Source organism: Triturus cristatus, chromosome 7 (assembly GCF_964204655.1).
Source record: "Triturus cristatus chromosome 7, aTriCri1.1, whole genome shotgun sequence".
Lineage (NCBI taxonomy): Eukaryota > Metazoa > Chordata > Amphibia > Caudata > Salamandridae > Triturus > Triturus cristatus.
The window spans coordinates 985,350,158-985,377,856 of NC_140590.1; the positions used below are offsets into that span (position 1 = coordinate 985,350,158).

General features: G+C 45.9%; 1 protein-coding gene across 1 annotated transcript in view; it reads left to right on the top strand.

Moving 5' to 3' along the window:
- Positions 1-27,699, top strand: part of LOC146810960 (protein bicaudal C homolog 1-A-like) — a 273,354-nt gene that overhangs the window by 65,278 nt on the left and 180,377 nt on the right. Inside the window, exon 4 of the mRNA XM_085618020.1 lies at positions 26,174-26,253. Within this exon, the coding sequence (XP_085474146.1) occupies positions 26,174-26,253 (80 nt within the window). The remainder of the gene's footprint in view (positions 1-26,173; positions 26,254-27,699) is intronic.

Below are 27,699 nucleotides of genomic sequence, written 5' to 3' on the forward strand. Positions count from 1 at the left end.
TTGTGGGGTAAATGGAATACCTATATAGGTAATATATGTACTCCCCCAGCAGTAGACCGAGATTTGGAAGAGGAGATATAACAATTTTATAACTAAATACAGCGGTAATATAATGCATATCTTGTTGACCAATTGTGAAAAATATGTTAGCCTCTGTACTAATAATATGGGGGCATATCAGCAACAACCGGCGATAATTATCGCTAAGCGCACTTAGCGCTAGGATAATTATTGCCGGCTAACGTGGATTTTTATCGCTGAGATAGCGTGCTATTAGCAACGCTTATCTCAAAAGTGATAACAATCCTAGCTAGGTGTGGACCAATCCCTAGTCGACACTCTACAAAACCTACATCGGAACATCTCTGCAAGTGTAAGGTACAGTCAGGAAGGCAATAAGACCGATCCCTTCACCTGTAATAGTGGAGTCAGACAGGGATGCATCCTTGCGCCCTTCCTTTTCTCTATTTATATTAACGCTTTGGAAAAGGACCTCCTCAAGCTCAAAGTTGACTCACCCCAAATTGGTCATCGAGCAGTGCCCGTACTACTCTACGCCGATGACGCGGTCCTGCTCTCTAGAACACCATTGGGACTGCAAAAATTAATTGATGGGTTTGTCAAATTTATGGAGAAACTGGACCTGGCAACAAATCTAGAAAAATCCTACATTATGTCATCGGGGAAATCCACAAAAGGAACTTTCACCTACAACATCGGGTCACACAAAATAGATCAGGTCAAGTCTTTTACGTACTTGGGGGTGCTATTTGATCACGCCTTATCGTTCAAACCCCTGATTGAGAAGCACTCTACCAAACTGGCAAGTGCAGTTGGGGCAATCATGGGGTATGGGCAAAGATTAGGGAAATGGTCCCCCGAACAAATTATGACCTTATACAGATCCATTTGTTGTGCGAAAGTAAGCTACGGGGCATTAGTGTGGGGCTTTTTGGGCAAAAAAGTACAGCCGCTCCAGACTGAAGAAAATAAATTCTTACGAAGAATATTAAAAGTCCCACAGAGCGTTTCGGCCCACATCATACATGAAGAGGTAGGAGAACCATTTTTAGAGGATAAAATCAAATCCAAACCCCTCCTGGCATGGGTGAAAGTATGGACCAACCCTGAGGCGGCCCTTACGAGACAGATTATCGAGGACTGCCTCAAAAGAGACAAAGGACACGAAATCCCCTGGCTGAAATTTGTCAAGAAGTCGTTAACAGAGATTGGCTGCCCACAATACTTTTTAGCCCCACACTCTCTGCCCCGGGAGAGTAAGACCCTGGTTAAAAAACTTTTTCTTACACATCTGAAAACGTCAAGGGCTGAAAAGGAGAAGCACAAAGCCACTAATCATTTGTACAACGACCTCACTGCGAAGCAAGGGATGGAACCCTATCTGAGGGTCATGTACAATGCCCAGGATCGCTACCTCATGACCCGCTTCAGATTTAACATGTTACACCATATCCTTGCAGTGCCATCTGGGTTCACCCACACAATAGAGGAGAAGGGTACCTGCGGCTGCGATCTTAGATCTCCGCAGGATACCCTTCATTTTGTTTTACTGTGTCCTTTTTATACAATGCCAAGACGCAGGTTCCTGGTGGGAATCCTGAAAGAGCTAAAATTCAAACATGCAAAATTGGCTCTGAGATTCTTACAGGAAGCGGAGGACGCTTACACCCTGTTTTGCACGATAAACTTTATTCGAATTGCAACCAGACTGAGGAATACCAGAGATATTGGACCCTAAACGTGATCTGAACATTCAAAATTTTATAAATCCCCTGGCCCTCTACTTGAGTACAGAAATTTTAAATATTTATATTTTTGCTCTTTTAACTTGACTATCATTTGCTGTGTTTTTTAACTTGCGCATATTTACATTGTATTTGTGCTTTTATGGTGTCTTTTTAAGAACCGAATAAAGATTATAAATTGAATTGAATTGATAACAATCCTAGCGTTAACTGCCAAACGTGAGATTATCCAGCGATAATCTCACGAAGTTTGGCGTTAGCTTGATGATAGGGCCTCACATACTTAGCCATGATATCCACCTTCCATAGGATATCATGGCTAAGTCAGTCCTGAAGCAGGCGTAAGGAAAGCAGCGATAACAGGGGTTATCACTACTTTTCTTGCCGCTAAAGCGACATTTCTCCAGTCATGTCAGGTCAGGAACACCCACTTTGCATCTCATTAGAAATGCAAAGCTGGGCGTTAAGAATCCGGGCGCTAATGCAAGGTTTCACGCGATAGTGTGACCTTGCTAATTAGGCGATAAAATTATCGCCTTTCGCCCGAAAACGGATGCAAAAGTGGCGATAATTTTATATCACCTCGTTGCTGATTTGCCCCATGGACTGTAATGTAAATGATTTGCCAAATGTGCCCGATTCAAATGCAGATCTTTGTCTCTCAATAAAAATTGTTTAAAAAAGATATTGATGTAAAGTGGCAGACCTTAGAGCGCTGTCAAAAATAGTTAACTTACATTGAATGAGGATAACAGTGAGCATGTACTGGTATTTTTATAACATTCTAATTCTGAACAGTATTACTGATTTGCTTGTTGGAATTCATCTTTATTGTTCGATTACTTTTTTTTTTTTAATGTAATTTTATTGCATTTTTCAAAAATACAGAAAAAGAAAACAACATACTCAAAAATAAAAAACCAAGAGTAAAAGAAAACAAATGATGTAACAACGATATGGGTCACAGAAAGCAAATGCAAATATAGGGTTGACAAAATCAATACAATACGTGATAACATTTAAAGGATTGTCAAGGGGGGACTATCAGAAGGACCAGTAAGGGCATGATAAACCAACAATGGAATAATCAGTCGGGTACAAGGCCACGATGAAGGTTGCTGATGAGCCAGAGGATGTGACAAGAAAATACAATCATCCAGTAGATTCACTTTAAGACATTGGTGGAACAATCGCTTCACACAATCGTATTCTGATCTTCTGAGGTGTCAGCCTCAGTTTGATGAGCGGCATGATATTGAGCAAACATGCCCCAAAAACTCTTTGGATGATTACAAGGAAGGAGCATTTCATTCTATACATCAGATTGGGTGTTACAGTAAACCATGTCACGCTCCCACTCTGCCACCGTAGGTACACAACCCATCATCCAGCGCATTGCCAGCCGACGCTTGGCGAGAAGGAGAACCATTGCCACCAATCTACGTACATCTTTCTTAAGGGTTTTAGTGTATCCCAAGAGCGCTAGTAGGGGATCCGGAGAAAGGGACAACTCAAGGATATCATTCAGCTTCTGGAAAATGGAATCCCAATAATGTTGTACTTGTGGACAGTGCCACGCTTGATGAAATAAACCAGCGTGTGGTGTATGACATCTCTCACAATTATCAGTTATGTTATGTTATGTCATACATTTATTTTTATAGCGCACGGCTACTCCAAAGGAGTGTCCCGGCGCTTTATCGAGGCAGCTCAGAATAAAAAACATAACACCAAACAGCGAACAACTGAAAAAAGAACAGCAGAAATACTAAAGGTTAAAAAGCCAGGTCTACAGGCTCTTCCTAAAGTGAAGCAGATTAATAGAGGGCCGTAGGGCCAAAGGGAGGGTGTTCCACAACTGAGGGGCCATCAGACTAAAGGAGCGCCCTCCAGAGCGTGCCTTCCTAATTCGAGGAACCACAGCCAAGAACAGAGATTCGGATCGCAAGGATCTGGCAGGGCGGTAGAAGGCGAGCCTGCATTGGAGGTATTTCGCGCCCACGCCAAAAAGCGCTTTATGCGCCAGTGTCAGAACTTTAAACATGATCCGCTTCCGGATGGGCAGCCAATGAAGCGACTGCAACAAACCGGAGGCTCCAACTCGCCTATGGAGGCCAAAAATAGCGCGAGCTGCAGCGTTCTGCACAGCCTGCAGCCGCTGAACAAGATAGTCCGGGAGACCACTGTACAGGACATTAGCATAGTCCAATCTGGAACCAACCAAGGCCTGTACAGTGATCTTTCTGTGCTCTTCCGAGAGCAGAGGCAAAAACCTCCGGAGCATCTTGAGTAGCCCGAAGCAAGTGCCCGTTAGACCACGAACATGTGACACCAGTGTCAGGCTATTATCCATCTTGACACCCAAATTCTTTGCCACCAGCGAAGCCAGGGCAGGGGGACACATATCCGGCGGCCACCAGGCCCGCCAATCAGGGTCGAGGGAGCAGCCAAAAAACAACACCTCCGATTTATCTGAATTGGCCTTAAGGCCATTCGACTGGAACCAGCTAAAGACCGACTCCAAGCAGCCCCGGATGTTCTCCCCATCAAAAGCCTGATCCTTCCCACACGCGAAAAGCAGCTGCGTGTCATCGGCGTAGGAAACGATCTGTGCCCCAAAAGACTCCACCAGTGCCGCCAGAGGTGTCATAAAGATGTTAAAGAGAGTCGGGCTCAACACAGATCCCTGCGGAACACCGACTCCCAATGGCGGCATCTCGGCGGAGCTCGGAGAGGCCCAGACCGTTTGTCGGCGGCCCTCCAGGAAAGATGAAAACCAATCCAACACCGTCCCCCCTCAGATCGATGTCATAAAGTCTGGCGAGAAGCATCTCATGGGGGACGGTGTCAAAGGCCGCCGAGAGATCGAGCACGACAAGCATAGCGCGACCTCCAGAGTCCAGCGTCTCCCTAATGATCTCAGACACCTCCAACAGTGCCGTCTCCGTACTTAAATTAGGACGGAAACCGGACTGTGAAGGGTGTAGCAGATCACTGGACTCAAGAAAGCTGGAAAGAACGCCGTGCACATGCTTCTCCGTGATCTTGGCCAGCGCCGGAAGGAGGGAGATCGGCCTGTAATTGGCCAATACCTCCGAGTCCAGCCCAGGCTTCTTGAGGAGGGGGATCACCATCGCCCTTTTCCAGGGCGATGGAACCTGCCCTCCCTCAGAGACAAATTCACAAGTGGGTTGACCACAGTGTCCTGCAAGCCATACCTAAAGAGACGTAAAGGGGAAAAGTAAACTCTATTCAAAAATTTAAAATAGGCGAGGCGGTGATGGCCATTAATGGATATCTTACGGGTGACCTCGCAACAATAGAACCATATGTCGTCAGTAATGGGGACGCCTACGTCTGATTGCCAGGCTTGCCTAACCGTGCTGAGGGAGGAAGTCCTCGTATCCAGGGCTAAGGCGTACAACTTGGAATTAATCTTACACGGGGACTGAGCGCTCAGCAGAGCTGTCAAAGGGGAATAACCAAATGTTCCTGTAAGTGCGAACCACTGGCACCATCCAACAGGCATTCTTGGTGAATATAATTGCGCCCCATCATACATTCTCAATAATGCATTCCACGCATGTACTACGGAATTAATCGAGTCCAATATACCAATACGTCGTGTAGGGGTCTGTGTTAGAAAATGAGGCAAAGAGTACAGGGCAGCAGCAACCCTTTCAATATGGAGATGAGGCAGATCGTGAGGCCCATGCACCCAGCTATTGGCATGGGAGGCCTGAGCGGCCCTGTAGTACAATTCAAAATTTGGGGCATTAAGTCCGCCAGAGGTATATGGGAGCATGAGGGTGTCCAAGGCAACCCTGAGGGACTTTCCAGCCCATGCTAATTTAATCATTAGAGAGCGGAGTTCAGGGAACAGCTGTTCAGGGAACAGCTGCTTAGGGACCACTATAGGAATATTGAGAAATAAAAAATGCAGGCGGGCAGAACAAACATTTTCATCAAAGAAACTCTACCAGCCAAGGACAAAGGGAGTCGTATCCACCTATCTCAGAGGTCTTCAATCTGTGGGGCGCGACCCCCAGGGGGGGCTGGAGTCCCAAGAAGGGGGTCCCGCATTCCCCAGCTTCACTTGTGAATGCAATTCAAAATGTTTGCTTTCCTTTTGAAACAAGCATTGGCATAGCCAATAGGTCTCGCTTTTGGGACCTTATAAGTATTTAGATAGGCAGCACAATATCCTTTGTGCAACAACATTAACTGTTGCATGGTTAAACACTTATAAGGCACCAAAGGCGAGACCTATTGTCTATGCCAATCCTTTTTATTTATTTGTAAAGGACAAGCAGTGCGATTAGGCTCCGGCTGCCACTTAGAGGTAGACAGAGAGAGGTGTGGAGAGAGAGAGAGGTGGAAAGAGAGAGAGAGGTGTGGAGAGAGAGAGAGAGAGAGGTGTGGAGAGAGAGAGAGAGAGGGGTGTGGAGAGAGAGAGAGAGAGAGAGGGGTGTGGAGAGAGAGAGAGAGGGGTGTGGAGAGAGAGAGAGAGAGGTGTGGAGAGAGAGAGAGAGAGGGGTGTGGAGAGAGAGAGAGAGAGAGGTGTGGAGAGAGAGAGAGGTGTGGAGAGAGAGAGAGAGAGAGAGTTGTGGAGAGAGAGAGGTGTGGAGAGAGAGAGAGGTGTGGAGAGAGAGAGAGGTGTGGAGAGAGAGAGAGGTGTGGAGAGAGAGAGAGGTGTAGAGAGAGAGAGGGGTGTAGAGAGAGAGAGGGGTAGAGAGAGAGGGGTGTGTAGAGCGAGAGAGGGGTGTGTAGAGAGAGAGAGAGGTGTGTAGAGAGAGAGAGAGAGAGAGAGGGGTGTGGAGAGAGAGAGAGAGGTGTGGAGAGAGGTGTGGAGAGAGAGAGAGTTGTAGAGAGAGAGAGGGGTGTAGAGAGAGGGAGAGGGGTGTGTAGAGAGAGAGAGAGGGGTGTGTAGAGAGAGAGAGGTGTGGAGAGAGAGAGGTGTGGAGAGAGAGAGGTGTGGAGAGAGAGAGAGGTGTGGAGAGAGAGAGGTGTGGAGAGAGAGAGAGGTGTGGAGAGAGAGGTGTGGAGAGAGAGAGGTGTGGAGAGAGAGAGGTGTGGAGAGAGAGGGGTGTAGAGAGAGAGAGGGGGGTGTAGAGAGAGAGGGGTGTAGAGAGAGAGGGGTGTAGAGAGAGAGGGGTGTAGAGAGAGAGGGGTGTAGAGAGAGAGGTGTAGAGAGAGGTGTGTAGAGAGAGCGAGGTGTGTAGAGAGGGAGAGAGGTGTGTAGAGAGAGAGAGAGAGAGAGAGAGAGAGCGCGAGGTGTGTAGAGAGAGAGAGGTGTGTAGAGAGAGAGGTGTGTAGAGAGAGAGAGAGAGACAGGTGTGTAGAGATTGAGACAGGTGTGTAGAGAGAGAGAGAGATGTGTAGAGAGAGGTGTAGAGGTAGACATTGACTGAAGGAGAATTAATTTCCTTGAATGCTGGGAGGCATGGAAGGCATGGCAAAAGCATCCCACTATAAGTTGCAGAACTCAGTTTGCTATTGTCCCCAGTGACTCAGCCATCATGCGTATTCTTTTACTCCTTGAGGCAAGCCTACGTTTTAGCATCTGCGAAATTTTCATTTTGGCTTTTTCCTGAAAATATGAAAGTTTACCTGGCATAAGGGAACGCTTTTTAAGTACTTACAAAGAAAAAAAACTCTGAAAAAATAGCAGCCTGTTCTAGTGAGCTCTAATCTAGGGCCACCTGAATGTACTTGCATGTGCGGACCGTTTATTGGATAAAATATGAAAACTCAGCTTCAGACGAAACTCTTAACCAGCACATGCAACATCCACACAGAATAGTAAGGAGCTGTGAACTATGACACGCCACGCCGAGGAGGCCCAGGGTGAAGATGCAACCTTTCTGCGGCCTTCTGGGCCTGTGCGCTGTTATTTTCAGAGGCCACTGGTGAACTTTGTGGAGTAAGACGATCCATTTCATAGCACCAGTCCTAGATAACACAATATTAGTGTGTGCAGGTTCTTCTCGGGACCGTAAGTCCAAGGTAATCTTTACATTGGGTGTTCCATTAAACAAAGACAGCTGTACCCTTCCTCACACGTGGTTAAATATTAGAAAATGCCATACCAGCACCATAAGTGAAGGTGCCCTTTGTAGTCTTCTCTGTACCCTCCCTCGTGAGGCTGACGTCAGCTAGGCACTCTTCAGAGGGAGGCAACTTCACATGCCAGTGCAAAGACACCACACGCTGGGAAGCTCACACCCTGGGGAGTGGAGGAGGGAGGCTATAAACAAAAGGCATTCGACGTCCAGTGTGATAATCACATCACCACCAAGTTGGACCCTGGGCACAGTCCAGCCAAATTTTTAAAGCCAGAATGAACTTAACCATTCCCAGAGACACCCAGCTTTCAAGGCTGAAACTAGACGGAGGACAGGACAGAGGAAGACATAGGCTTAAAGTAATGAAACTTACTGGTAAGACTTAAACACTCATTCAGCTGAAAACGCTTGACTTTGACGACTGTTAACCAGTGGCAACGTCTGTGATCCATGGCTTGCCTCTACTACCCCTTGCACTATGCACTGTCCTCTCAACCCCCTCTCTCAGGAGTCATGAAGGCAGCAGCGGAAACATAAATAACCCGGATCTCAGTGCCTGAATACTCTCTGTAGCTTCCACTTACTGCAGTTTCTTCAACTCTCAGAAGCACAAGCAGGAAGTGGGATAAGGGAGGGGGTGGCAAATGGTGATCACTTTCGCGGCAGTTTTGATGTTCTCAGTGGCCGCGCGGCTCACTGAGAACATCAAAGCCGCCGCGAAAGTGATCAGCAGGCAGTCAAATGGTGCGCGCGCCCGGCGCACATGCACTGTAGTTGGCGGCCTGTTTGCACTTCCAAATCTCGCTTTCTTTAGCTCTCGCCAGAGCAGCGCTAAAGCGCTGGCTCAGGCGAGACCTAAAAACAGGCAGCCGTCCTGGGACGGCTAATTTAGATTGTTATCAGCGGAAGCTTCATCAATTGTCTAGTGTGTGAAAAGCTTTCTGCCAGGAAGCCTGCTTGCCTGAATTAAGTGAAAATGTGCTATAGTAGTTAATCGGCAAGTGTTTGGGAGCTGGTTCTGACTTTAATTGATGCAATCACTCCATGCTTTGGGATGACAAAGATTTGGGTTTTTGGAGTGGTAATGTAAACAGTTAACAACTGGGCTATGATGTGCGTGCTTTTAATTGCAATTGCATTTACACAGCCCTTAGTACCCCAAAGGAGGTGTTGAAGGGACACTTATGTAAAACAAAAAAGAAATCACATTACATACGCACTGGTATTACTAAAATCTACCATTTGGAAGCACCATTTTATCATAAAACGTTTTGCGAATTTTGCAGTATTCTATCTTACACTGTGTGTAATGCAAGTATAAAATAATGACTTACATATTCACAGTGCTTTCTGTCACATGTTGTGACCTCGTAGCACTAAAAATACACGTCACTATTCTCCACTGCACAAATCAAGATTTAATTCTGTGGCTCTCTGGTTACACACAGACCTCTGAGTGCATTAACTAATAAAGGTTTCATAATGTACTACAGTGCATTTCCCACTGAGTAACCACTTTTAAATTTATGCTGCCCATTATTTTATATGTAGATATCTGATGGTGAAAGGCCTAAAAAATGTGCAGAGCATTTTGGGGCTTATTTATGAGAGGCTTGCATCGCTAGAGCATCACTTTTTTTGAGGCTTCTGCGGCGCAAGCTTCTCAACCATACCTATGAGGTGGTGCAAAGCCACCTGTATGGCTTTGCATAGCCTCATAGATATGAGACATAGCAGCGCAAGTCACTGCGCTGCCTTACTCTGCGTCAAGGAGGGGTTGCATGGGCTTTGCTTGGAGTTACCACACAACACCCATGAATTTTGATGCCGCCCCATATTTACAAAATCACGTAAACCTGGGGCAGCTCCATAAACTCCCCAGCGGAGGCGCAACGAGGAGAAATGTTTTCAGTTCTCCTAATTCTTTTCCTCTTTCCATGTGTGCTACATTCTGCAGCTCACATCGAAAGAGGAAAACGCCTCTCAGGATTGTTTTTGTGAAGGAAGGTTCCCCTTCCTGTACAAAAACAATCCTTCCTATGCTGGTGCTAGGCAGCAAGTTGTGCGCCAACTCAAGGGTAAAGGACAGGAATGCATCGTATTTTATAAATACGGTGCATTCCTGCCCTTTCACATTGGCGTAGGGCAGCGCAGCAAGAAGACGTGCGGCGCTGCCCTACGCCAATTCCTCATAAATTAGGCCCTTTGTTTTAGCTACACCTTTGACTACACCCCCAAGCTCACTGACCCTTGGTTTGCTACACACTGTTTAATATTATTTCCCTACCGTAAAAGTTATTTGCTGTGGGAATCAGGGGCGTTTATGGTTGTTGATGATGAGGAGCATCAGGTTCTAGAAATTTTTGTCAAAAGGGGGTCCTTACGCCTAAACAATTTTGAAAAGGGGGTCTCAGCCTCAAAAAGTTTGAAGACCTCTGACCTATCTATATCATCCCCAATCTTATCTAGCAATTTACCATAATTAGCTCTAATTACCACATCTGCGTCGGGGTGGACCTGAATACCCAGATAGCACACCGGTTCGGTAGTCCATTGCAGTGGGATATCCAGCGGAAACTGCACTGTGGAAGGCGTTAGGGGAAACAATATGGATTTGTCCCAATTAATCTTGAGGCCAGAAAGGCCTCCAAAACGAATCACCTCATGTATCGCAGGTGATGAATGGGTCTTGGGGTCTCTAACATATAACAGTGTGTCATCCGTGTAAGCGGAGGCGATGAGATTATAATGAGGAAAGCAAAGTCCTCTATGACTATGATATTCCCGTAGAGCGCGCAACAGAGGCTCAGCAGCTATCGCATACAGCAATGGGGATAATGGGCACCCCTGCCGCGTGCCTCGCTGGATTGAGAAAGGGACAGATACCACATCCCGTGCGAACCCTAGCCATTGGAGAGTTATATAACACCGAAACCATTTGCAGAAACTCCTGACCCACCCCTATTGTAAGGATCTTACCAGGAATGGATTCTGCAGGAGCGCCGTGGAGTTTCGGTGAAGTTGTTGCTAGACCCTACCTTCAGCCCACTACGCAATGCCTCTATCAAACCCTAGAGAGCACATGCAATAGGGGAAAGCAGGGAAACAAAACAAGGAAGGAGGGGAAGAAATCTCTGGTGCCACTGCCCGCTGCCTCTTCTGGACGTTGAAAAGTAGAATGTGTCCCGACTCTGCTGTGCTCTCTTGTTAACTGGGGATAGTGTATCTGAAAAGAATATTAGAAGAGGGTGAGAGGGCTGAGGATAGGAGAGACGAGGCACAGAGGTATTCACCAAGAAAAAAGAGGTGTAATTAAGAATACCTAGCGTCTACTTGGAGATGACAATGAGCTTTATGTGAGCCAGCTGTGGAGAATTCCTTCTCTTCTAAATATACCTCTTCCTAAACGTAGAAAACATACATGAGTGAAATTACCTTATAATTGCCTTCCCACTTCCCTTTCTAAATCCCCATACCCCGTTACCGGCTCTTCAAGTAGGACGATGATCCACTGTTCAAAATGTAGCACTGGAGAAGCCACAGTCTGGTGCAACGAACCTCCTGGAGTTTGTGTGGCGGCGGGAACCGGTTCATTCACGCTTGGTCATTAATGAGATCCCGGCCACCATGGAGACAAAATCCAGCCAGGCAGGAGGAGCGCACAGTAAACACGAATTGGAGCTCCAAGGGTTATTAGAAGGGGTAAGAGACTAATGACAGGGGGAAGCACCTCAAGACACCCGGCCGGCCCTAACTCCGGAAAGGCGGGCGGAGCGCTGAGAATGCCTTCCTGTCCTCGGAAACAGTGGAGACTGGAGCGGGGAGACTGGAGCGGGAATGCCTGGGAAGAAGCGGGCGGAGCACGCAAAGGTGCCCGACCGACCTCGAGACCACAATTCTATCCGGAAGGCTGAGCCCTGGGCAGAGGTAAAGAAAATAAAAGGGGATTGGAAAGGGAATCACTCGAAAATCCTAAGTGAACAGAGCTCTGTGAACGGAACTCTAACTAAACCAAAGAACAAAGTCCCAAGCGAGAAAAACGCCGATAGGCGTCGAGGGTACCCAAACAGGAAACAGGAAACAGGAAACGCAGGACAAGGTGGATGAGCAACACTAGAATGCGAAGCCCCGAGTTATCGCGCCTCAGGCTTTTCTACCGTCGGGCCTCTATCGCGCATGCGCGATAGCAAGTCACCAATCTCAGTGTCCTGTGCGTGGCAATTCTGACAGTACACTCCCCCCAGAACACCCCCCACTGGTTTGGGCTTGTGAGGATTTCTCCTATGAAACTGACGTACTAATCGGGGAGAGTGTACCTGACTTGCGGGTTCCCAGGAGCGTTCTTCTACCCCGTAACCCTTCCAGTGTATTAGATACTGCAATCGGCGTCTGCTCCTTCTGGAGTCCACAATGGCTTCCACCTCGTACTCTTCTTCTCCATTCACAGAGATTGGCGTGGGTGTTGGAGGGAGGCGAGTACCGGGTTCCACGGGTTTCAACAGGGTGCACCTTTACCGTCTCTGGGAGCCTTAGTTCCATAGCTACTGGATTAATTACTCTTGTAATCTTATATGGGCCCAGGAATCTGGGTTTGAATTTACAAGGACCCCGTAGGGGTATGAATTTAGAGGATAACCACACCTCATCTCCTGGTTTATATAGTGGCTCTGCTTGTCTATGGAGATCTGCTTCTCTCTTGTAATTAGCCTTAGCCTGATTCAAATTGGTTTGTGTGAGTCGATGTATGGTCTGAATGTCCTGAATGAACTCACTAACTGCTGGAGTGGTGCACTCACATGAAGAGACAGAAAGGAAAGCCTTAGGATGGAAACCATGAGAACAGAAAAAAGGAGTGTATTTGGTAGATGTGTGTTGACTGTTGTTGTACGCAAATTCTGCAATTCACACCAGATTATCCCATTCTGAACTGGAGCTTAATGTTTGGGTTCTTATATACTGTTCAAAACATTGGTTTACTCTTTCTGTCTGACCATCAGTCTGTGGGTGGTGGCTGGACGACAGTCTCACGTCTATTTGCAACAGATTACAAAGTTTTCTCCAGAACCGGGAAACAAATTGGGCACCCCTGTCCGAAATCACCACACTGGGAAATCCATGCAATTTTACTACATGGTGGAGAAAAACGATGGCAAGTGTGGCCGCCGTAGGGAGACCCTTTAGCGGGATGAAATGTGCAGTCTTTGTAAACAAGTCTACTACTACCAGCAGAGTGTTATGTCCTTTGGAGGTCAGTCGTAATTCAACAATAAAATCAAGCAATACAGTGTGCCAGGGAAGAGGAGGTGTAGGCAATGGCTGAAGCAACCCCGTGGGCTTGTGATGCGAACTCTTGCTTTGAGCACACACATGACATGTCTTTAAGAAGTGCTCAGCATCTTTTCTTAAGGTAGGCCACCAAAACCACCTCATTAACAGGTCAACGGTATTTTTAATCCCCGGATGTCCGGCCAAAGGGTGAGCATGACACCATTCTAAAGCTTGTTCTTGTAATTCTGAGGTTGTTAAGACTATACCCCCTTGGACATAGGCAAGCCCATCTTTCATACTGTGTTCCACCGTCTCTATTAGTTCTTGTCCCTCCACAGATTGTTGTTCACTCTTTGTCTTTGTAAGAAACTCCTCTTCAGAAGTCCCTCCTACAATCTTGTGTTGAGGAATAATAAGAGGAGGTTCTATCTGTTCTATCTGTGAGATGGAAGAGCCCTCATAGTGCAAGGTTCCCAGCTCTCATGCCTTATGCAATGCAGCATCCCTGTCCCAGTAATTTAGAAGTTTTGCTATTATCGGCATAGGCGGGGCACCAGGCCGGGGGTGAGGACCAAGCGAGCGATGTGCTCTCTCAGCGACAAAAAGGTGGGAAAAAGTGTCTGCACCCAGAAGAGTGGTCAATAGTTTTTCAACGAATGTTTCCATATTTCCAGTCACTGTAGATTCTGCCAGGCCTGTTATGCGGAGGATACTGCGACATGAGCGGGCCTCCAAGTCCTCAGCCCGATCCTGCAGTGCAGCCAAAGTTCGCTCGACCCGCTTCCGTGTGCCGTCAGTGTCCGTCTGAGCCTCCTCTACTTCTGCAATGCGATGTTCTGCGATGTTTATACGTTCTGAGTGTTTATCCACCCTTTCGGACATCCTGTCCATTCTATATGCCCGCGTATCAATCTTAGAGTCAATGGCCATGAGCTCCTGCTGCATGGTTGCAATAATCTGCTTAATGTCACTCACCGGATCGTCGGCAGGGGCATCCGAGTCAGGGAGCATATTGTCTGCTGCCTCCTCAGGGCGCCGGGATTTGCGGTGCTCAAAGGTGAACTTAGGTTGGTATTTGTTGGTCTTCCCCATCTCTAGACCTGTACTCCAGCAGAGTCCCCTGGGTCTGGTCGCGAGACACCTACCGAGGGCTGGGGAAGGTCAGAGAACCAGGTCAGGCAGGGCGGCGTGAGGACCACAATTAGCAAATGAGGAGCGGCAGCCTGAATGGGAGGGCTGTGTAGAGCCGGCATCCATGCAGGGGCAAAGGGAGGTGTTAAAAATCCGGACAGTGGTACCAGGGATCAGCAGGCGCCAAATCTGAAAAATACAGCACTCACCACCAGTCCCAAAGCGAAGAAGGAAGGGCACCCGTGAGGCAGAATGGTTCACACTCAAGGCACAGGCTCGGGTAAAGGACCGGACCACGCCTCCGAATTAAAGAGAGTCTGTGCCTCAGGCAGCTACCATCCTCAAGTCCGGAGCAGTCACCAGGCCCGTCTCCCTCGCAGTATGGCGTAGGAGGTCCCACAGAGCACAGAGCACAGATCTGTCTAGCCCCACAGGCGCTCCCCAGGGCCCGGCCCAGCAGCAGCACCAGCGCCGCACCCCAGACGCCAACGCCTCCAGCTACCAGGCCGCAACCGCCCACCTCCAATCACGAGCACTGCAGATCAAGAGTCGGCGGGGGGTCCAATGCGGATCCGTAGCAGGAGCGATGGGGCCGCCAGCAATCGTGGGTGAGTCCAGAGCTATCGCCGGCTCCCACACCGTGAACTCAAGCGGCCGGAGGGCGCAAAGGCATCTCCCGCGATCACACAGGACGGAGGCCGCGTCGCGTCTCACACTGATCTCAGCAGAGCAGCCAAAGCCGAAAGCTCCGGTCACAGCCCCGAACAGAGCGAGTGCTCAGAAGGGCAAATCCATAGGTGCGGTGACGATACCAGGCAGAGAGTATCAGGATTTCTGATTGGATTGTGCGGTGTGTGGCGGAGCTCTAGATCCGAGCGGCCATTTTCGAGCCGGACAAGCTCAGCCCCCTTGTTCGATTACTTCAAACCATAACAATTTAAGACTTTTTACAGGCAGACTTAGTTATCAGAAGAGGGCTTCTCGTCCTGGCAAACACATCAAACTCATGTAAGGATGGAAACATGTTGACTATTGTTGACAGATAAAAAAGATCATAACCAACCAACTTCATCCTTGTTTTTAATCTTGTTGGAGTGGGGACAGTTATAAATTAACCACACTACATCATTTTCACCAAAGGCTCTTTGTAAGTGTGTAATAGAGTAGAGTAGTGGGGATGCGTAGTCTAGCACAGCTCTTCTAGGCAGGTAGAAGAACCTGAACAAGGCATTTTGATGACTTGTGCTTAAAACAAGGAGTGACCGGATGATGAAGCATGCCACGTTGTGTGGGTGAAGGCACTAAATCCTTTTAAATGAAAGACAGGCACAGGACCTACTACTGTGTTTTTCTGTAAAATAAACCACTTCTCCTCAGGGATCTCACTCTCAAATTATTGTAGCATAACTAGGGAGGCTAGCCCTTTTTTGCCCTGTAAAAGTTATTTTTCTCTTATTCTCACTAATTTTGAATACAGTTAGATTTTCCGTAACATGATCCCCATGGCCAATGTAATATATACGGCTGTACTAGTGAGAAACTAGAGTCTGTTCTGCTTTGCAGCTGTGCCGAGAAACAAAGGGGCCTATTAGGATGGCGGTCGGAAAATCTCCCCGCGGCGGTCAGATTCTGGTGATTAACATTGCGGTGGTTGCTGCTGACAGCCGCACCGCCGCGGTGTAAAAAGGAGCATGTCATGCATGTCACTGCACTGCGTGGCAGGCACTGCACAGTGCCTGCCACCTGGTACAGGAACATGTAGGGGGGTACCATGGGTACCCCCCCAGTGCACCCACACCACCCCCCAACACATTGGGGGCCCGCAATGGGCCCCGGAGACATTCTCCCCATGCCTTTCCATGGCGGTTCCACTGCCGCGGAAAAGCTGGCTACCGCCGGCATGATAATCATGCCGGCATAGCCAGGCCCTGCACCGGCATCATTGTAGCGGTCCAGTACCGGCGGGAAAGTGGTGGGCGGAGATTCTCACTGCCGCGGTCGTTACCGCCATGCTAATGGGACCGCGGGTTTTCAGGGTTGCGATTGCGGGCGGATGTCCGTTGCCGGTCCGGCAGTTACCACCGGCGCCGGCCATTCGCCCGCCATCCTCATAGACCCCAAAGTCTTAATCAATGGAACACTAGTGGCACACACTAAAAAATACAATATAGCAACCTTGCAATGAAATGGCTGCCCATTTTGCATCAATTTTATCTGACTCTGGATTCAACATTTGACTGCTGAGTGAGCTGAAGCCACAGTTGCTGTTTTTACAGTTTAAAAACACACGTACTTTATGGGAATTCACAAACTGAAATCTAGAGCATTCACACCCTGAAAATGGAAGGACTCGAGCAAAGGGCTGGCGTAACTCCCGTCCAGGAAGGAAGGGGAAAGAATCACATCCTGATTTGCTTGGGTTGTTAGTGGAATTACTTTCTACACGAGAAAAAAAGAAGACTAAATGTGTCGAATTTTATGTTATTAGCAATTCTGCAAAGGGAGGGATAGGCAGCCTTCAGAAAGTTACATGACAGGTGCAATAGTATGCCTAGAAACCTGCGTCTTAAGAGCTTTCCAGCCATACTATTACACCTGCTCTGTGATCGGCTATGGATAGATTAGAGAGAGGCAGCATTTAAGGGACAGATGAGGTCATTTTGGACTTTATTAGCAGAAGGTTGTGGGTCAAGAGTTAGATCGATCCCTTGGCCATTGAGGAGGCTAGCTGGATTGACTATATTACTAACCTGTATATGGCAAATGAAGAGGAAGGTGAATGAGACAATCTAGAAATGTGTACATAGGCTCATGACCCCCCTTCAGTTAAAGAAATTGAGCTGTCTATTTGAGGGATGTGTACCTCCACCACGATGGGGCCCGATTAAGTCCCTATCTCTGCTTTAAAACAAGAACCATCTCTCTGAAGTAAAATATTGTACTCGTTTTTTAAAAGCTGCTATGAGCATAGGAGAGTCCCTCCCTCCTGGGAGATTGAAAATTGCCAGGGCACTACCGACAGATAGCTCTTCTAGTTGCGGTGGGCCAAGTTTTTACAACATACTTACTGACTCAGGTATGTAAGTGGGCAGAAGATAAGATTATAATACCTATGGAGCAAACTGGGTTCTGGAGGAATCATGGAACAATGGACAATATAACAGCTCTCCAGCTGGTCTTTATAGATTTCTCAACAGCATTTGATAAAGTGGATCGAGTTCTGCTGTGGAGCTAACTCATAAGGCTGGGTATGCCAGGCACCCTGTTAATATTTGTTACTGCAATACACTTGTCTACATGGCGTAGAGTACTTCTAGGTAGCGATCGCGGTCTTTGTGAAAAAATGCCAACTCAAAATGGTTTGAAACAAGGGTGCTTCCTAGCCCCGATACTCTTTTCGTAATATATCTTGGATCTACCAGTTTGTCTATCACGGAGTGAGGGTATAGCGCTGTCTATTGGCGGTAAAGCAATAACCTGTCTACTATATGAAGATGATACAGTAATCTTGGACCAATTTACTGATACCCATCACTTAAAGATTTATGCCTCGAAAATTAAAATCATGTGCTTCCACATCAAGAAGAAACTCAGATACACTAATTGCTCCTGGGATTTGGGCTCTCAAAAGTTAGAATTAGCAAAAACCTATACGTTTCTTGGGAAGATAATATGTGGCATTCTTAGTGATAAGGCCCATATTGAGACTAATAAGAGTATAGCTCATGCCCAGGCCAAAGGATTGGGTGCCCTTTATAGGGCAACTGGTGGTAAACATTTCTCTTACCTTCTCGAGGTTTATTGCATGAAAATCCCTGCCTCCTTGTTTATGATCTGGAGCCAATTTAAGCAGCCAACTGAAGTTTCTTAAATATGGTGGAAGGGCAAATTAAAAACAATATCTCTACTGTTAACCCCGCGATTTCTGCGGCTGCCTTAAGGTTGGAAATGGGTTTAAGAAGTGCGTATGTTCAGGGCCTGGAGGGGGTGGTATGCTGGGCTGCCTGCCTAGCGATGAAGACTCACTAAGGACACTAATGAAGAAATAAACTCTAGAAGATAAAAAAGGGGAAACAGCCTTTACAACCCTGGCTGAGCCACGCGTGCTGTTTCCCTGCAGCGGAACCACAATTGCTCAACCACGCATATGCCTTAACCACGCATGTGCGTGGTTAAGGCAGTGCGATGTTTAGATGCTGGGATGGGTGGACACAGGAAGAGGAAGGATCGGGAGAGGACGTGATCAGGTAAGTAGGGCTGGGTTTTGGGGGGGTGTGAGTAGTTTTTATGGGTTGGGGGTAGTTTTTATGGCTCAGAGGGAATTTGGGGGTAGTTTCTAGGGTCAGAGGGTTAGGGTAGTTTTCAGGACTGGGGGCAGGGTTGTTTTTAGGGCTCAGGGGAGGTCGGTTAGTTTTTAGGGTTCGGGGGCTTGGGTAGTTTTTGGGGCTCAGGTGGGTGGTTCGAGGTAGTTTTTAGGGGTCAGGGTGGTCGGAGTAGTTTTTAGGGCTCAGGGCAGAGGAACTGAAGTGTGATCCTTACCACACATAGGGCCATATGTAGGTAGCATACAAGTTACCACTTCTTAAATACCGAACTTTACCGAATCGGTATTTAAGAAGTGGTAACTCGTATGTAGGTAATCATTCGGTAAATATTACCGAATCAGAGAAATTCGGTAATTACCGAATCGGTATTTACCGATTCGGTAATGAGGCATACCTTCCCATTGATTCCTATGGGCCTGGAGGCCCATAGGAATCAATGGGAAGGTATGCCTCATTACCGAATCGGTAAATACCGATTCGGTAATGGGGGGAGCACATTCAAGGGTGGCAGGGTGTCACATTTACACCCTGTTGCACCCCTGATTCCTGCATGTGTGCACATGTGGCGCACATACATGCCCTAAGGGCATGTATGTCTGCCACATGGCACTGTTAGTCCAGCAAAATATTGCTTTTTGCAATGAATTCGGTATTTAGCACCAACATATATTTGGTGCTAAATACCCAATTATTTTCCCTACACATCACTCATTTGAGTGTCACCTACATCTCATTTCAGGATTCGGTATTTACCGAATCGGTAAAATTACCGATTCGGTAATTTTACCGATTCGGTAAATTACCGAATCCTGAAATGTTCCCCCTACATAGCACAAGCCTAAATACCGGTCGGTAACGGGATATTTACCGAAAATCGGCCGTTACCGACCGGTATTAGGCTACCTACATATGGCCCATAATCCTTTACCACTCGTGCCTTTAACACGAAATTGTGTGGTAAAGGCATAAGTGGTAAAGTCATGCACTATAAAGGCATGCGTGGTAAAATAATGCGTTGTTAAGACTCATTCGTTGTTTGGGCAGCGTTGCAGAGGCACGTGTGGTTTAGTTATGTGTGCCTCTGTCATGCAACCATAAAAAAGATGTCATTAGTTTATAGAAATTTTCTCTTTGCTGTTGATCAGTTACAATTAGATCCTAGCCTTGTCTTTACTCTAACAGTGACATAATTAAAAGGTAGCTTAAAACAGGCCACAGGGCGCTAAGCTTTCACTTTAAAGAGGGAGGTTTGCCTTAAAAAAGGGGTTTTCAGCATATAACTGACTCCATCACAGCAATTACAGCGCAACCATACATTAACTGGAATTTGCCTCATGGGTTGAGACGCTTTCCGATATTGCTGAGGTTGGGTATGCTCCTGTTTTATCTCCTAATGGCCAAATGGTATGGAACTTCCTTTGAATGTAATTTATGTCATAACAGGATACAAGACCTGAACCATGTTCGCTTTGTCTGTCCAGCCCTTTTATTACATCATCGAAAATGGTTGAGGCCAATATGCAGGCAGTTATCCATATGATTGGTTTCGGAAGCACAACAGTCACTTTATGCACCTTCTAATGAAATGTTTTGTTATAGAATTTTTAACTTTTGTAAGTGTTTTTTAAATCTATACTGATTATATATGTGCATTTACCTATTTGATCAGTCTTGGAAGCACTGTAGTAACTTTATGTGCATAATAATGAATCTTTTGTTTTATATAATTTTTGTACTGGTCATATACCCGCAGTTTTTTATACAATCGGTCTTGGAAGTACTTCAGTCACTTTATGTGTAAATGTATATTAATTTTATTTTCATTATAGTATGATGGAGCTCATGTGGATTGTGTTTCTATGTATATTATGTGTACTTTTGTGTACTATGAGTATATGTATATTTTTTTATGTAAATTTTTTATTTTTATTGTTGTTATGTGCATCGAGTATAGCTGATCACCATCACTTTCAGTTACAGTTATTCTTTTACATAATATACAAAGTAATACCACTATATGAAAGAAGCATAAGTACAATCGCTCCGACCTCACTGTCGTAGGATCCTCCACTGCTTTACATTGAAGACTTCCCAAGTTGAACGTTATCTCAGTTTATCAGTCACTCAAATCCGGATCAGAGTCTTCGGGTGGAGGGGCGCATATGTTCCCCCGAAATGTGTTCCACTTCCCCCATACTCGCATCCATTTGCGGAGGCATCCCCTATTAATAAAGACTGCCTTTTCCACAACCATGGCACTGTCTGGGTCACGACACCACTGCTGGTGAGAGGGAATCGTTTGTGCTCCCCAGTGTTGTGCGATATTCCTTTTGGCTAGTGTGATACTTAGGGTTGCCCATTCCTGTTCTGCATGATTGAGATCTGTTGGCTCCCACACATTAAGTAGGCATCTCCGTGGTTTGGGGGGGACAGCGAAGCCACACACGCGAGTGATCGTGGCCATAACTGCCCTCCAATATTGTGTGATATGGGGACAGTCCCATATTATGTGGTAAAAAGTACCCATGAGCCCACATCCCCTAAGGCAAAGTGGTGTATCAGCCCTCCCTATTTTGTGTAGTGTGGTTCTAGTGTAGTATGTTCTGTGGAGTATTTTAAGTTGCACGAGTTTTAATATGGAGGGAATCGCCACCTCTAGCGGGGACGCCAGCGCCTCCTGCCAGTCCTGTTCGTCCATCTCTGCCACTTCCACCTGCCATTTCTCTTTAAGTTTGTGTGTGGGATCCTTCTGATTGTTGACCAACATACGATATATTAATGAGATTGCTATATGTATATTTCTTAAAGTGTTTTTATGCGAGTTTATTCGGAAATAAACTTGAAACTCGAGCCAGGTCCCAATCCGAACAAGTGTTCCACCTCCACAATCTAAACTCTCAGACAGTCAGAACAAGGAGAGCTTTGCAGCTATTTTGCAGGTATGGTACACTGAAAGAAGGAGCATGCTAAATCTTATCAGCTATAAGTGCATTGGCAAGTCCCAGGCCCGAATTCCACGTGGTTGGACAGATCGGATAGCGTGGCTGCCAGCTCAGGGAAGAGGTTTCAGCTAATGCACTGTTCCAGGAAGGACTCTGGGCAGAAGGTGAACTGCAGACAAACATAAATAACACTAGGATACAACTCTTAAAGGTTATTCCTGGCACTGGCACCTGCTACAAGGGCAGGGGAGCCGGAATGACTTACGGTCTAATGCAAGGGCTCACCATCTTGTGCAGCAAGTCCTTTAAAGGGAGTACTATTTTCCAGTGCATCCATCTGTGCACACCATATAAGAGCACAGGTACACTAAATGCTCAGAGGAAGAGGAGCACGAGCTGTGAACACACTCTCTCTCAAGGGCACAGGCTAAAGTGCCCATATACCTGCAAGGACAAAGGAGGCACCAGCATCTACCAGTCTTCAGAAAGCCTGTTGAAGGGAAAGTAACTACTGACTCCCCTCTTCTACAGGTGGAGGTGCCCCTGGATTTACACTCAGCTCACAGCCATGTGCTCTGCTGAAGAGCAGCAATAACACCTGAAGCATCTTCAGTGGGCTCCTTTGCTCATCCGAGTGGGTCAAAAAATACAGCGTCAGTAAGGGAATTATTATACATGGGCTAAATGGCACACATCTATTGCAAAATATGGGGAATTACGACAGTTTCTTTCTTTTTTTTTTTTTAATGTTATTGACATTGCTATCCTAAGACGTACAGCTATTGTGCAGAATCAAGATGAAAGATCAAATTACCACAGACAAGAACTGAAGGTTACAATAAAGGTACAATTAGGAACGTGTTATATAAACCATGTATTCCGTCCCTGTCCTGGAGGTCGAAGCAAATGAACCATCTAGAAACATTTAAAACAAGCATTGGCATAGCCAATAGGTCTCGCCTTTGGGACCTTATAAGTGTTTAGCCATACAACAGTTGCATAACTAAATACTTATAAGGTCCCAAAAGCGAGACCTATTGTCTATGCCAAGCGGCCGTGCGGCCGCGAAAGTGAAAGTAATCGTGGTCAGGCGCGCGCGCCCGCGCACATGCACTGTAGCTCTAGGCTGGCCTGGTAGCACTTTTTGGAGCCCTCTCAATAAGTCTCGCCAGACAGCGCAAGCGCTAGGTCAGGCGAGACCTAAAAACAAAGGGAATGAAAGATAATTTGTCCAGTGGCACACATACTTTAAAATGCAATTTAAAAATGTTCTTTCAAAGGACGAATGATCTGGATCCCTGCAAACTCAGCCAAAGTGGAACCAACACACCAGCCAGTGAAAGACTGCTTCACAGTCTTGACAAATCGTTTAGATAAAATGCGGAAGAGTATTAAAACAGTGTGATTAACTTATAATGAATTCGATGTATTCTGTTGAGAAGCTGAGTTTATTGTCACATTGAAAATGTAGGCCTCGATTTTAAAATGGTTGTTGCTGTCTGCAGCCATCTTCCCCTGCTCTCCGTCCTTTCCACACCATGCACTGGGCACACAATAGCTATTTTGTAAACAATGTTTTGAAACACCTTGTCATGTACAACATGATGCTTCTTTCGCAAGCTTTGTTTTAATGCTGTGCTAGCACAGTGAACATTTCCCAAGGTCTCACCGATTGGACCACAATTGTAGCAATATTTCTACCAATTACTGAGGTGTCTCAGGAGCACTGGGGATGAGAACTGTGTGATGTGGATCTGTAGGAAAGCTTTGAATAATGCGACTTTAGAAACTGTATTGTTGATTCTTTAATTTGATTGGGTTATTGCATGAGGTCCTAATGCAGTTGAATTCATGTATAGTTTCCTTTGCATTTTTCTTCATAAAAAACACCTTTTCCTGTTATTTCATATATTGCATTTGTATCCTGAGCTTCAGCTTTTACATGACAAATGGCTAAGGACCCGATTTATATGTTGATGGAGAGGGAACTTCTTAGCAACAGAAACAGAGGGGGATATGTACAAGGAAGTGGAGGAGAGAGGCGTTAGCCATCCTGGCTTAACGCCTCTCTCCTCCACTTCTGAAACGCAAGGCTGCACCATATTTACAAGAATGTGGTGCACCCTTGTGTTTCCCCCTGCGATGGCGCTAAGTTTCGCCACTTAGCGCCAATTCAAGCACCCTTACACCAGAGTGCAAAGGGGTCTGCGTGCAGGGGAGGATTGTTTATGTGTAGGAGGTTGTCCCTTCCTGCACATAAACAATCCTAGAAATGCCATTCTGTCAATTTCATGCATGCTGCTTCATACAGCACACATGAAAGTGACAAAATGGCATTTTGTAAAAATGTTGTTTATGTATAGGAAGGGACACCATCCTGTACATAACAAAACCATGGCATTTTGCCTTTTCCATGTGTGCTGCACAAGATAACACACATGGATAAAGCAAAAACGAGGAAAAACAATGCATTTCTCCTCGTTTCGCCATCTTAAGAACAGTTTTTACCTGGTCTTAATTTTGGCACTGCCTCCTATGTACGCCACCCTTGTACATAGGGGGCAGCTTCAAAATGAATGGGTGTTGCGGTGGAATGCCCACCACAACAGCCAATGCCCACCCCTTTCACGCTAACCATAGCGTGAAAGGAGGCCTTTTGTACACTTGACGTGGCTTAACGCTGCCTTGTACATAAGGCGCAGCCCCCATCGCCCCCACAACTTCACTATAGGTGATGTTGTGGTGGCGATAGGGGCTTGTACATATGCCTCCCCGCTAACATAATGGGCTGCCCGCCAGATTTAAATTTGAGCGGACAATAGTTTGACTCCCATGGCGAGGGTACATTGTTTTGGGGGTTTTTTTCAAAAAGAAAAGCTCACATTGAGAACAAGCTTGACAGCAGTTCCTAGCAATGCTTGAAATAACCACTGAGCCAGCAGACATTTCACAATTCGGCAGGCAGTACTTCCATCAGGGAGATGGAGTAATTTATTCTGTCATCCTTACAGAGAAATGGGTCCGCAAAAATATAAATCGGGCCCTCACAGCGTGACGTTTTGCCACTTATTTTGTTGTTCTAATGTCTGTAGTCATTTTGTCAATACCCCTGCATGTTTTTCACTGTAATACTTGTTAGTCTTTCTTGTAAAGCCTAACATGCTTTTCAATTAATTCTGAAATGTTGCTGGTTTTTTAAGGTAATGTTGAACAGGTCCAGTTAAGGTGCAACTAAATCCTTAGGGAATTGACACCGCTCCCAATGAAGCAATTTAATTGGATCTTAGAGAAAAGCGCAACATCAAACTCAAAGGGGCAGATTTACTAGCCCCTTGCGCCACTTTTGCGTCACTTTTAACATGAGGAAAGTGAAGCAAACGTGGCGCAAGGGGCGTGTAAATAAGCCCCAAAGTATTGTAAACGACAGAACCTCGAGCTGAAACTGACCTTTAGTTCTAAAGCAGCTAAAATTGTCAGAAAATGTGTGGATACAGCATAAAAGTCCATCCAAACTATATTTAAGATGATATTGATTTTAATTTCTGGCGCAGTATGATGTATATGTGGGTTGTGCTTATGAATGCAGGGGATTATCACTCCCATGTTGTGCTCTCATTCTCCTCTGTCCACATCAGGTTTGGGGGAACTCCACGCCTTTACATATGCTGGGATTTCAGGCCAGTGGAGGCCTTTTGCCATTAGGCAGTGTTGAGCACAGTCAAGGAACACACGTAAAATGTCTTGTTTGAAGTATCCACGTCTGTTCTTTAATTGTCTATAATTCGCCGTACCTTAAGCCAACACGTGCTTCTTCAGGCCCTTTTGCCTAGAGTTCCTCAGGGCTTCATGCTTACAACTTCTTCAAACTCATAATATTCACTCCATTATAATGATGCTGTCAAAATGTTCATGAGAACAACAATGCTCGAATTGAAGTGTTGGCTAGAGGTCAGATGACTTCAAGAAAAAAATAATCGACATGGATATTTAAGCAAAACGTTTGACGTGTGTCCCTTAATTGTGCTGACAAACACTGAACTCTGACTTTTGTAGGCGCTTTCCTGGCACCTGCAGAGTTTGGGTGGCTGCTCCTCCAATCAGTTTGACTCACATTGGAGAGATTTAATACTTATAACACGAACTTATTGGGAGCTGTTGCGCTGATTTTGACTCTGGCCATCCATAACTTGTGTCTTTGTGCCATAAGTGTGGCCTCCGAGGCACTGTGAGTCCTGATACCTTTATCCCTTGGTCTCAGGGATTCCATCATAGACCGTAGTCTGTTTTCTGTGTTCTGTTGGAGGTTGTGATTGTAAATTTGAAGGTCAGTACTTTTGTGAGCATGACCGCTTGGTCACTTCCTGTCTTTTTGTGCTCATTTTCATTTATTTCTCTTTTTAGCCATTTTGGATGTTAACGTGTATTACACCCATTTCTGGATGCAACACTGTCCTCTCTGCGTGTGATTTGCAGAGATCTCTCTTTTCAAGTGTTTTTGCAAAGTTTGATGTCTTTATCAATTCGACACTGCATGTTTCACAATGCGAGTTGTGAGTGTTTGAAATGCGAGTAACTATGTATGGTTCTAGTCTTATAATTAATTTTAAAAACAACACCAGCATGTTAACTTTATATAGAAAATTGGAGTACAAATGTAATTATTAATTTCTTTTGAGATCCGTTTGTGAAGGTGGAAGGAAAAAGAAAAGATGTACTAGAAGCAAAGAAAATGATATTATCTGTGCTTGAAACTAAGGTATGTTTTACCTAGAATTATATTTGATCAAATACATTTCATTTTAAGATTTTTGCACTTTATTTTGATTTTGTAGATACAGACATGCGCACTGACGAGCATAATTCACAGAGCAGAGCATCATCTGATTAAGCAATCAAACATCAAGTCCCAGAGACATGGCCGATCGCAAACAAATAAAATTATCTTGTAAACTCAGTTGAATAATTTGACATCATATGTATGGTGTTTCCACATCAGTTTCAGGCATACCAACTGGATGAACATACTTTTTTTTTGGTTTTAAAACTTTTATTGTGTTCCATTTTACAAAACATACACAGTGCAGATGAATGGTTCCATGTAACAATCCGGCAAATATGATTTTGGGCATCCTAATCTCTTGTCATACCCCTGTACTCAGAACATATGATTTGCACATTGTAGCAATGAGGACAGTATGCAACCAAACAAAATCCTTCTCTATCAACAAACACCTCCGTTATCACTTCCAACAATGCTGATGGTTCCTATTTCCGAGATCTGCTATGGCGTACCTCGCACACCCACCCAACCAGTGCCAGGCAACCTGCAGTTAGTGGCCATAAAACCCAGGGATATGAACACTGCCTGCCAGCATCATTATCTGAGTGGGCCAGAATGATAAATTCTTTCAACGGAAACTGTGGGCCACCATAGAGGGTTCTCAATCCACTCATATTAGACAATGAAGTTCTTGAAGCTGCTTCTCCGCAATGCCACTTCTCCTGCCCACCTCCATCAGACTTCAGTATCTGTCACCGCTGGGCGTTAGGGGGTCGCATTCACGAATCTGTAGCTTGTGGCTCACCGAGATGTAAGAATGGGTTCCACATCCTCTCCTGTAGTTCATAGATACGCCTCTCATATGTGGCTACCCTGAAAAGTTCTGCCATCCATTCCTCATATTTAGGCGCAACAGGTTTTCTCCAATGCCTAAAGGACACACATTTTCGCCACTATAACTACTGTCGCCATCCATCTGCACCAATGTGCGGATGAGTCCTCTGGGCCCAATAGATTGTTCAAAAAAGCCAATTTGGCTGACACCACAAAATGACAATGAATGGTAGCTTGCAATGTATGCCAAAAGGTCTCCCAGTATGCATGTATGCGAGGTCAGGACAAGAGAACGTGTACTATGTTGCACTCCAGTTTCGCACATTGCAAGCATAAATTGTCCAGTGCCAACATGGCCTTTTTCGGCTTGTACAGAGAGCAGTGCCAGTTATGCAGTATTTTAAAATATATGAATTTTAATCTAACTTTCCTAAGAGTGCAGTCGTGGTACACCGTAACAGTAGTTCAGTCCTCATCTGTGTATTGAAGAGCTGGTGCCTCCTGCCAATAGGTCTTAGTTTCTACTTGTGTAGCCGCTGAGTAATGTTGGTTAATGAGAATCTGATACAAGTTATGATCACACCTCGA